We start from the raw sequence: 11,312 nt of genomic DNA on the forward strand, positions 1-11,312 counted from the left end.
AGACACACACACACACACACATAGACATACATAGACACACACACACACACACACACACACACACAGTCTGACCAGGTGTCCCTTGTTTGACAGAGTGGAGGAGTGTTCAGAACAACCAGGAGACACCAGAGGAGTTCAGAGAAAATGGCCGCTCTGAGCCGTTAGCCACGGTGGAGGACACAGCTGGGACCGCACCTGTAGCCACTCCGGTATTTTTACTTTATATTTTAGTTTGTTCCCTTTTTTTATACATACCTATGCTTATCTCCCAAGCCTGGGCTCTACCTCAGTGGGCTCACACAGTTTTCAGATTCTGTATGGAACCCTATTCCCTATATAGTGCACTACTTTAGACCAGAGCCCTATGGCACCCTATTCCCTATATAGTGCACTACTTTAGACCAGAGCCCTATGGCACCCTATTCCCTATATATAGTGCACTACTTTAGACCAGAGCCCTATGGCACCCTATTCCCTAAATAGTGCTGTCGTGTCTTTGGCTATGCCGGATTAAGTGATATGACATGCTAACCTATAAAATTATTTCTCTGTAATTAATATTACCTGATTAAGCTAATCATGTAAATGTAATTAACTAGAAAGTCGGGGCACCACGGAAGAACGTTTATAGAGCCGTTATCTTCCGAATAAACTCTTAAAATACTTAGTAATATTTTACATCGATAGCAGTCAATATTAACCCTTATCTTATTTTCAGTCTCATAATGAAAGTTGTAAATTCTTGGCTATCTTCACGAACCCTGGCTAACAAGTTGAATCAGCAATACAAAATTGGGTTTAATTATTTATTTACTAAATACCTAACTAATCACACAGAATTACAAATACACAGAACACCAATGATGTCATACAGAAAACATCCCGGTGGACGGAACCTGGTTACACAAAGGAAAGGGGGGTTGGGCTTGAATGAAAGAGCGGGAAGACTTAGGAACAAACAAACAGCAGCTATGCTATTGTAAATACATTATCTTATGCATTACTAAATTACCGCCCATTTGGAAAAGGAAAATGCAATAAATATTTACTCTGAGCTGCGCTTCGGTATATTGGTCGTAGATGCTGGCCGGGTTGGCCAACAGATCTTCCTGTCCTTGGGAGAATGTCTCTGGTGGTAAATTGGATACGTGGTGGTATCTTCGTCTGTTTGTTAGACTGGATCCGTCGTCCGTCCTTTCCTAGCCCACTTCTACAGCGGCCGCTGCTAACTCAACGGCTAGGAAGTATCACTTCTGTAGTGATTAAGCTCAAAGTTCATACCATTCGCCACCAAAGCTCACGCCGAGGTTGGCTTAGCTCTGTACTTGACATGTGTGTCCTTCTAACGTAGAGGCTGCAGACCTCACGTACTGGAACAATGTGGTTATCTTTTCGTCAAAGGCTTATATAGTGGAGAGGGGGAAGGATGTGTTTCATCGTTTATAACCCCTGTCTCTTCACAGGGGTGGGCCACTGATCAAGCAGGGCACTTTCCTTATGAAAAACCAATTCTCTCATTTGGAAGCTAAAATTACATTTAATCTCCTAACAAACAATTTCAATATCAAACATTTCAATTGCATAACAATTCCATGTTACTCTGATAACTAGAGGGTGTATACTTTCTCAGGTACAGTTTATGTCGTCCTGTCATCAGTCATAATGTCTCAGATGACAACCGAACTGACATACATACTCATTACGTTATCAAGCATATTTCCAACTGGTTTTATTACCAAAATATGGTTCCTTTTCCCCATTTGTTTGATGTTCCCAGACTCTCTATATTTAACACAGGCTATTCCAGTCTTTCAGTAGGGTCAGAGAGGGGGAGGGAGAAAGGTATTTATGGGGGGGGGGTCATAAACCTTACCCACAGGCCAATGTCATGACAGTGCACTACTTTAGACCAGAGTCCTATGGCACCCTATTCCCTATATAGTGCACTACTTTAGACCAGAGTCCTATGGCACCCTATTCCCTATATAGTGCACTACTTTAGACCAGAGTCCTATGGCACCCTATTCCCTATATAGTGCACTACTTTAGACCAGAGTCCTATGGCACCCTATTCCCTATATAGTGCACTACTTTAGACCAGAGTCCTATGGCACCCTATTCCCTATATAGTACACTACTTTAGACCAGAGTCTTCTCCAATATTTAGTGAATAGGGTGCCATTTTAGTGGGTTCCACTTGGGTCAATTTACAACCCTCAGTCTAACAGGCTCCTTCCTCGTCGTCTCCTCTACCTCAGGTACATCCGGTACAGGTACAGTCCATGGGAGGTGTAGGTTCTCTCCAGCAGCACCCCTCCTTCCCCCCTGGCCCTCCTGGTGGTCCCCCCATGGGCCTGCCTCCCCCTTCCTTCCCCCCTGGTGTCCCACCCGGACCTCCTCCGTCCTTCATGAGACCGGGACCAAGGTTCAACCCCATGCAGATGATGCCACCAGGTAACACTACAAGATATCGCTCTATCAAAACCTTTCTCTATCAAAACATCTCTGTCTCGATATCTCTCTCTCAAGACATCTCTCTATCAAAACATCTCTATCTCTCTATCAAGATCTCTCTCTCTCTCAAGACATCTCTATCAAAACATCTGTCTCTATCTCTCTATCAAGATATCTCTCTCTATCAAAACATCTCTGTCTCTATCTCTATCAAGATCTCTCAAGACATCTCTCTATCAAAACCTTTCTCTATCAAAACATCTGTCTCGATATCTCTCTATCAAGATCTCTCTCTCTATCAAGATAGCTCTCTCTCTCTTCTCTCTCCCTCTATTTCAATCACTCATTTTCAAACACATCAATCTATCTACTGTATCTATATAAAGCTGTCCATCTCACAAGCCTGAGTCTTTCTCTCTCCTCTCTAATAGTACTGTTCTCTCTCTCTCTCTCTCTCCACCAGGTTTCCTTCCGCCTGGGTCGATGCCCCTGGGCCCCTCTGGCCCCCCTCCCTCAGCAGCAGGAGGTGTAGGGGTAGTTGAGCTGTCTCTGGATCCAGCCGGCCTGGGTTTGTAACCTTAACCAGAGATCATAGTAGAATAGTCCTTTACTAAAGGTTGTAGATTAGGTGGGCAGAGAGTAGGTTGGGAAGGGCAGAGAGAGTAGGTTGGGAAGGGCAGAGAGAGTAGGTTGGGAAGGGCAGAGAGAGTAGGTTGGGAAGGGCAGAGAGAGTAGGTTGGGAAGGGCAGAGAGAGTAGGTTGGGAAGGGCAGAGAGAGTAGGTTGGGAAGGGCAGAGAGAGTAGGTTGGGAAGGGCAGAGAGAGTAGGTTGGGAAGGGCAGAGAGAGTAGGTTGGGAAGGGCAGAGAGAGTAGGTTGGGAAGGGCAGAGAGAGTAGGTTGGGAAGGGCAGAGAGAGTAGGTTGGGAAGGGCAGAGAGAGTAGGTTGGGAAGGGCAGAGAGAGTAGGTTGGGAAGGGCAGAGAGAGTAGGTTGGAAGTAAAGTGAGGGTCTTTAACCTCTCTGGGCCAGTGGGACGTTAGCGTCCCACCTAGTCAATAGCCAGTGGAATCGCGTGGCACGAAATACAAATACCTCAAAAATGCTATAACTTGAATTTCTCAAACATATGACTATTTTACACCATTTTAAAGACAAGACTCTCGTTAATCTAACCACACTGTCCGATTTCAAAAAGGCTTTACAACGAAAGCAAAACATTAGATTATGTCAGGAGAGTACCCTGCCAAAAATAATCACACAGCCATTTTCAAAGCAAGCATATATGTCACAAAAACCAAAACCACAGCTAAATGCAGCACTAACCTTTGATGATCTTCATCAGATGACACTCCTAGGACATTATGTTATACAATACATGCATGTTTTGTTCAATCAAGTTCATATTTATATCAAAAACCAGCTTTTTACATGTGATGTTCAGAACTAGCATACCCACCGAAAACTTTCGGTGAATTTACTAAATTAATCATGATAAACGTTGACAAAATACATAACAATTATTTTAATAATTATAGATACAGAACTCCTTTATGCAAACGCTATGTCAGATTTAAAAATAGCTTTTCGGCGAAAGCACATTTTGCAATATTCTGAGTACATAGCTCGGCCATCACAGGCTAGCTAGTTTGACACCCACCAAGTTTGGGGCAACCTAAACTCAGAATTACTATTAGAAAAATTGGATTACTTTTGCTGTTCTTCGTCAGAATGCACTCCCAGGACTTCTACTTCAACAACAAATGTTGTTTTGGTTCCAAATAATCCATAGTTATATCCAAATACCTCAGTTTTGTTCGTGCGTTCAGGTCACTATCCGAAGGGTAACGCGCGAGCGCATTTCGTGACAAAAAATGTCAAAATATTCCATTACCGTACTTAGAAGCATGTCAAACACTGTTTAAAATCAATTTTTATGCTATTTTTCTCGTAAAATAGCGATAATATTCCAACCGGACAACATTGTATTCATTCAAAGACTGAAAGAAAAAAAATTGAGAAGTCTCGTGAACGCGCATCTGTCTCACTGTCCCCAGGCAGGCCACTTACCAACTCTGGTGCTGTACTTTGCCCAGAGACAGGAGACACGTCATTCCGCTTTCTGAACGCTTTAGAGAGCCAATGGAAGCCTTAGAAAGTGTCATGTAACAGCACAGATGCTGTAATGTCGATAGAGATGCAACAGAAGGACAACAAATTGTCAGACAGGGCTCTTCCTGCATGGAATCTTCTCAGGTTTTTGCCTGCCATATGAGTTCTGTTACACTCACAGACACCATTCAAACAGTTTTAGAAACTTCAGAGTGTTTTTTATCCAAATCTACTAATTATATGCATATTCTCGTTTCTGGGCAAGAGTAGTAACCAGTTTAAATCGGGTACGTTTTTTTATCCGGCCGTGAAAATACTGCCTCCTAGCCCCAACAGGTTAAGGAGTAAATATGTGTTTTGCACAGCATGGAGTCCTGAGCGAACCTCTGTGGAAGACAAGGACCACACATACCAGCACAGCGGACTGCCATGTTAGTCACTAGTAGTCTAGTAGTTACCTGGTAGATGTTTATCAGACCATGTTACTGTCTCTAGTAGTTACCTGGTAGATGTTTATCAGACCATGTTACTGTCTCTAGTAGTTACCTGGTAGATGTTTATCAGACCATGTTACTGTCTCTAGTAGTCTAGTAGTTACCTGGTAGATGTTTATCAGACCATGTTACTGTCTCTAGTAGTCTAGTAGTTACCTGGTAGATGTTTATCAGACCATGTTACTGTCTCTAGTAGTCTAGTAGTTACATGGTAGATGTTTATCAGACCATGTTACTGTCTCTAGTAGTTACCTGGTAGATGTTTATCAGACCATGTTACTGTCTCTAGTAGTTACCTGGTAGATGTTTATCAGACCATGTTACTGTCTCTAGTAGTTACCTGGTAGATGTTTATCAGACCATGTTACTGTCTCTAGTAGTTACCTGGTAGATGTTTATCAGAACATGTTACTGTCTCTAGTAGTCTAGTAGTTACCTGGTAGATGTTTATCAGACCATGTTACTGTCTCTAGTAGTCTAGTAGTTACCTGGTAGATGTTTATCAGAACATGTATATTAAAGCTGTATTCTCTGTCTCTGTTCCCTCATCAGGTAACCAGGTCCCTGGTCCTCCAGGGGGCTCACCAGGCGGTCCCATCCCACTGTCTGGAGGTCTTCTTGGGGCTCGCCCCGGCATGATCCCCCTCCAGCGCCCCCCAGTCCACTCTCCTGGTCCGGTCCTCCCCCCACCTCACATGCAGCGCTTCCCTCCTCCCCACGGTGGCCCACATGGCCCCCACCCCCCTCGGGGCCCCCCCCACCACAACATGCCACCCCAGATGATGCCCCCCAACAGGGGCCCCCACCCTCACATGATGCACCACGATGGCCCTCCTCCACCGCCCGGGGGCCCACGTGGGTTTGGGATGGGCATGCCCCCTTCCCATCCCATGAGGGGTCCCTTCCCTCCCCACGGGCCCATCCCTGGGGGGCCCCCACCACCCTTCATGAGGGGGGGCCCTCGAGGGCCAGATGGGCCGGAGGAGATTGAGGGGAGGGGGCCCTTCAGGGGGGAGAGACCTGGGTTTAGGGACAGAGATCCAGACAGGGAGAGAGAGAGGGACTGGGAGAGGGATAGAGAGAGGGAGAGGTTTGGTGGAGGGGGGAGGCGGTTTGGGGACGGAGGGGGAGGAGGAGGAGGATGGGGAGAAAGGATGGAGGGAAGGGAAAGGTTTGGGGGGTGGCAGGAGGATGGGGGAGAGCCGAGAGGAGGGGGAGGGTGGGAGAGAGATAGAGACAGGCGGGACTGGAGAGAGAGACGAAGCAGTCCTGATGGAGAGAGGGAGCGAGGGAGAGGAGGAGACGGAGGAGAGACTGAGCGCGGAAGGAGTGCAGGAGGAGAGAGGGAGCGAGGTAGAGGATCAGAGGTAGGGGAGAGGGGGAGAGGAGAGGTAGGAGAAAGGGGGTTGGGAGAGAGGGGGCGAGGTAGAGGAGAGGTAGGAGAGAGGGGGTTGGGAGAGAGGGGGAGAGGTAGAGGAGAGAGAGGAGAGGTAGGAGAGAGGGGGAGAGGTAGAGGAGAGGTAGGAGAAAGGGGTGTAGGAGAGAGGGGGAGAGGTAGAGGAGACGGAGGAGAGGTAGGAGAGAGGGGGAGAGGTAGAGGAGAGGTAGTAGAAAGGGGTGTAGGAGAGAGGGGGAGAGGTAGAGGAGAGGTAGGAGAAAGGGGGGTAGGAGAGAGGGGTAGAGGTAGAGGAGAGGTAGGAGAGAGGGGTAGAGGAGAGGTAGGAGAAAGGGGGGTAGGAGAGAGGGGGAGAGGTAGAGGAGAGGTAGGAGAGAGGGGGCGTGGCAGGAGTGAGGGAGGAGAGGGAGACAGGCAGAGGCGACCGAGGAACAGAGAGAGGACATCTCGTTGGGACACAGACGATCGACTAGGAGACAAAGCCGATGTAGAACCAGAGAACGTGGAACTCAAGCTCCGGAACTCTGACGACCACAACACAGAAAACCCCCCACCTACTACTACTACTGTTGTTGCTGCTGCTACGACAGAACCCTCTAAAGAACCTCCTACAGATTCTAAAGATTCCACCGTAGAACCCTTCCAATCCCAACAGAAGGTGGAATCAGAACCCTCTGGTCTCCCTGTTGAAGTGACTGCTACAGAACAGCCTGTGGTGGCGTGTGTATCTGAACCTACAAGTCAACCTCACCCCGTAGAGAAAACACATGTGGCTGAGACACAGGAGACTGAGGCAGTCATAGCCTAGTGGCTACCAAATTGAAACCTTTTTATTTTTAATGTTAGCCTAGGTACCAGTCTGTTTCTGCCTCCTGTCACTAACTCTTTATGGAATTGTCATGTTTGGCTTGAGATTTACAGCAATGGAGTTGTCAAGAGCAGAAACGGATCTGGGACCAGGCTAGTTTGATGTTGCCCCTCAACCACAGATATAGAATCGGATTCCCCTTATCCCTCCAGTTGTAACCTTAGTCATAGGGGATGGTAATATACAGAGCATTCGGAAAGTATTCAGACCCCTTGACTTTTTCAACATTTTGTTACGTTACAGCCTTATTCTAAAATTGATTAAATATTCCCCCCTGTTAAATCTACAGACAATACTCCACAATTACAAAGTAAAAAAACAGTTTTTTTTAGAAATGTTTGCAAACATTATAAATAAAAAACTGATATCACATTTACATAAGTATTCAGACCCTTTACTCAGTACTTTGTTGAAGCACTTTTGGCAGCGATTACAGCCTTGAGTCTTCTTGGGTATGATGCTACAAGCTTGGCACACCTGTATTTGGGGAGTTTCTCCCATTTATTCTCTGCAGATCCTCTCAAGTTCTGTCAGGTTGAATGGGGAGTGTCGCTACACAGCTATTTTAATGTCTCTCCAGAGATGTTCGATCGGGTTCAAGTCTGGGCTCTGGCTGGGCAACTCGAGGACATTCAGAGACTTGTCCCGAAGTCACTCCTGTGTTGTCTTGGCTGTGTGTTTAGGGTCGTTGTCCTGTTGGAGGGTGAACCTTCACCCCAGTCTGAGGTTTTCATCAAGCATCTCACTGTACTTTGCTCCGTTCATCTTTACCTCGATCCTGACTAGTCTCCCAGTCCCTGCCGCTGAAAAACATCCCCACAGCATGATGCTGCCACCACCATGCTTCACCATAGGGATGGTGCCAGGTTCCCTCCAGATGTGACGCTTGGCATTCAGGCCAAAGTGTTCAATCTTGGTTTCATCAGACCAGAGAATCTTGTTTCTCATGGTCAGAATCCTTTAGGTGCCTTTTGGCAAACTCCAAGTGGGCTGTCATTTGCCTTTCACAGAGGAGTGGCTTCAGTCTGGCCACTCTACCATAAAGGCCTGATTGGTGGAGTGCTGCAGAGATAGTTGTCCTTCTGGAAGGTTCTCCCATCTACACAGAGGAACTCTGGAGCTCTGTCAGAGTGACCATCAGGTTCTTGGTCACCTCCCTGACCAAGGCCCTTCTCCCCCGATTGCTCAGTTTGGCCGGGCGACCAGCTCTAGGAAGAGTCTTGGTGGTTCCAAACTTATTCCATTTAAGAATGATGGAGGCCACTCTTTTCTTGGGGACCTTCAATGCAGCAGGAATGTTTTGGTACCCTTCCCCAGATCTGTGCCTCGACACAATCCTGCCTCAGCTCTATGGACAATTCCAAAACAGGTGTGTGCCTTTCCAAATCACATCCAATCAATTGAATTCATGTCCATGTGGGGATGTTTTTCATGTCCAATCGAAATATCCCCAATCAAGTTGTAGAAACATCTCAAGGATGATCAATGGAAACAGGATGCACCTGAGCTCAATTTAGAGTCTCATAGCAAAGGGTCTGAATACTTATGTAAATAAGGTATTTCTGTATTGTTTTTTTAATATATATTTTGCTAAAATTTCAAAACAAACTTTTTGATTTGTGATTATGGGGTATTGTGTGTAGATTGATGTTTTAAAAAAACAACAACAATTTAAGAAATTTTAGAATAAGGCTGTATCTAAATGGAGAAAGTAAAAGGGTCTGAATACTTTCCCGAAAGCCCTGGATATGTCCCCTGGGGGCCCTGGTCGGTGTACTGTAAGGTGCCATTTTGGGATGTATTGAATATCTGATCCTGGATCACGTCACTTCTACATATTTTCCCTAATAGTCTCTCAATGGCCTGCTTCACTTGTCTCCTCTCCTTCGTGACCACACTACAGAGAGAAGATGTGCTAGGCATCAGCAGTAATATGATGTCAACTAAAACCCATCCGGTCCTTACACCCATCAGTGGTCATGAAGGAAAGGAGACGAGGAAATTACTTTTTTTTAAAATTTTTTATAGAAAGTATTGTTGGGACAGGGTGATCTAAATAATCTCTTCTCGTCTCCTCCACTTCCTGCTCTGAATAGACAACAGATGCATTCTATTCCAAATAGGGTGCCAGTTGTGACACAAACAAAGCAATGTGGTAGATGTGTTTGTTCACTTGTCCAATCTGTTGCGGACAAGGTAAAGAAAGGAAGCCAGGTGTCCATACTGTAACTGAAAGGACTGTTTTTAGTGTTTTTTTATCTAACTGACTCTGACCCCTGACCTCTGGGTAACTACGCCCACTTTTGGAGCTGGAATGTTGTTATTAAACACTGACAAACCAAGTTCAATTCAGGGTTGTATTCATTAGGTACCAAATGGAATAAAATGGACTGAAACAGGGAGGAGCTACCTGAACTTGTCCAATAAGAAACGCTCATTTTTGCTTTCTGCTGCAAAGCGTTTTGCTACGGTGCGCACTAATGAATACGACCCGGATGAAGAGAGAGGTCTGAAGGCGTTTAGATGCTGTAAATATGCTTTTTATTGCCAGTTGCCACTCAATATGTTGTTAATTTTGAGTATCACGACATGAAAAAAAATGAACAAAAGGCCCTTTTTTTTGCTGTAATGTTTTTTTTTTAACTGGTAAATGTTAGAGCAAGGCTTTAGGATATGAAAAGTTTGTTTCATTTTTAAGTTAAAAGAAAGAAACAATGGAATAAAATCTCCCAATATTTCAGCGATAGGGAAATTGTTTTTAATAATAAACTATTTTCGTACCAGACCTAGCCTTTTTCTGATTTGTTGATTTTTTTTTTTTTGATTTCTCAAACCATGATGAGGAAAAAGTCACCCCTTCTTCTTTGCTGAGCTCAATAACTAATCTGTTATCAAAACTTTTTTGAAGTGATATTTCACTACAAAATCAAAGTTTGTTAGATGTTTTCAGACCTTAGAAGTGGTCTTTATGTAGAGTGTTCTTGCTTGAAAACCTCAGGAAGGACAGGGGGATGTATTTCTATCTTCCTCCTAAAGTTTTTCAACAGGGTCCGTATGTCAGGTTTGTTTGTTGATCCAACTTTTAATCAGCTTATATCTGACCCTGTGTTACAACACTGGTGTTGAGGGTTTGACACCTGTATTGGCCAAGTTATACTAGATTGATAGGCATACTAGACCTATAGAACTGTGTGAACTGGAAAGTGGCCTTATCTGAACCGGAATGGCCCATAGGGCAGGAGCCTACATGGTCTTCAGAAAGTATTCAGACCCCTTGACTTTTCCACATTTTGTTACATTACAGCCTTATTCTAAAATTGATGACTTTTTTTTTTTTTTTTAGCAATCTACACACTACCCCATAACACAAAGCAAAAACAGTTTTATAGACATTTTTGCTCATATGTAAAACAACCCCAAAAACAAATCACATTTACATAATTATTCAGTACTTTGTTGAAGCACCTTTGGCAGCGATTACAGCACCCAGTCTTCTTGGGACGTTACAAGCTTGGCACACCTGTATTTGGTGAGTTTCTCCCATTCTTCTCTGTAGATCCTCTCAAGTTCTGCCAGGTTGGATGGGGAGTGTTGCTGCACAGCTATTTTCAGGTCTCTCCAGAGATGTTCGATCGGGTTCAAGTCCGGGCTCTGACTGGGCCACTCAAGGACATTCAGAGACTTGTCCCGAAGTCACTCCTGTGTTGTCTTGGCTGTGTGTTTAGGGTCGTTGTCCTGTTGGAGGGTGAACCTTCACCCCAGTCTGAGGTCCTGAGTGCTCTGGAGCAGGTTTTCATCAAGCATCTCACTGTACTTTGCTCCGTTCATCTTTCCCTCTATCCTGCCGCTGAAAAACATCCCCACAGCATGATGCTGCCACCACCATGCTTCACCATAGGGATGATGCCAGGTTTCCTCCAGATGTGACGCTTGGCATTCAGGCCAAAGAGTTCAATCTTGGTTTCATCAGACCAGAGAATCGTGTTTATCGT

General features: G+C 45.1%; 1 protein-coding gene across 1 annotated transcript in view; it reads left to right on the plus strand.

Moving 5' to 3' along the window:
• Window positions 1–7,184, plus strand: part of scaf4a (SR-related CTD-associated factor 4a) — a 36,812-nt gene extending 29,628 nt beyond the window's left edge. Inside the window, exons 16-20 of the mRNA XM_029766745.1 lie at window positions 94–209; window positions 2,259–2,454; window positions 2,918–3,022; window positions 5,609–6,122; window positions 7,145–7,184. Of these exons, the coding sequence (XP_029622605.1) occupies window positions 94–209; window positions 2,259–2,454; window positions 2,918–3,022; window positions 5,609–6,122; window positions 7,145–7,184 (971 nt within the window). The remainder of the gene's footprint in view (window positions 1–93; window positions 210–2,258; window positions 2,455–2,917; window positions 3,023–5,608; window positions 6,123–7,144) is intronic.
• The last annotated feature ends 4,128 nt before the right edge of the window (window positions 7,185–11,312 follow it).

The sequence above is a fragment of the Salmo trutta genome, chromosome 12, assembly GCF_901001165.1.
Source record: "Salmo trutta chromosome 12, fSalTru1.1, whole genome shotgun sequence".
In the NCBI taxonomy this organism is placed as follows: domain Eukaryota; kingdom Metazoa; phylum Chordata; class Actinopteri; order Salmoniformes; family Salmonidae; genus Salmo; species Salmo trutta.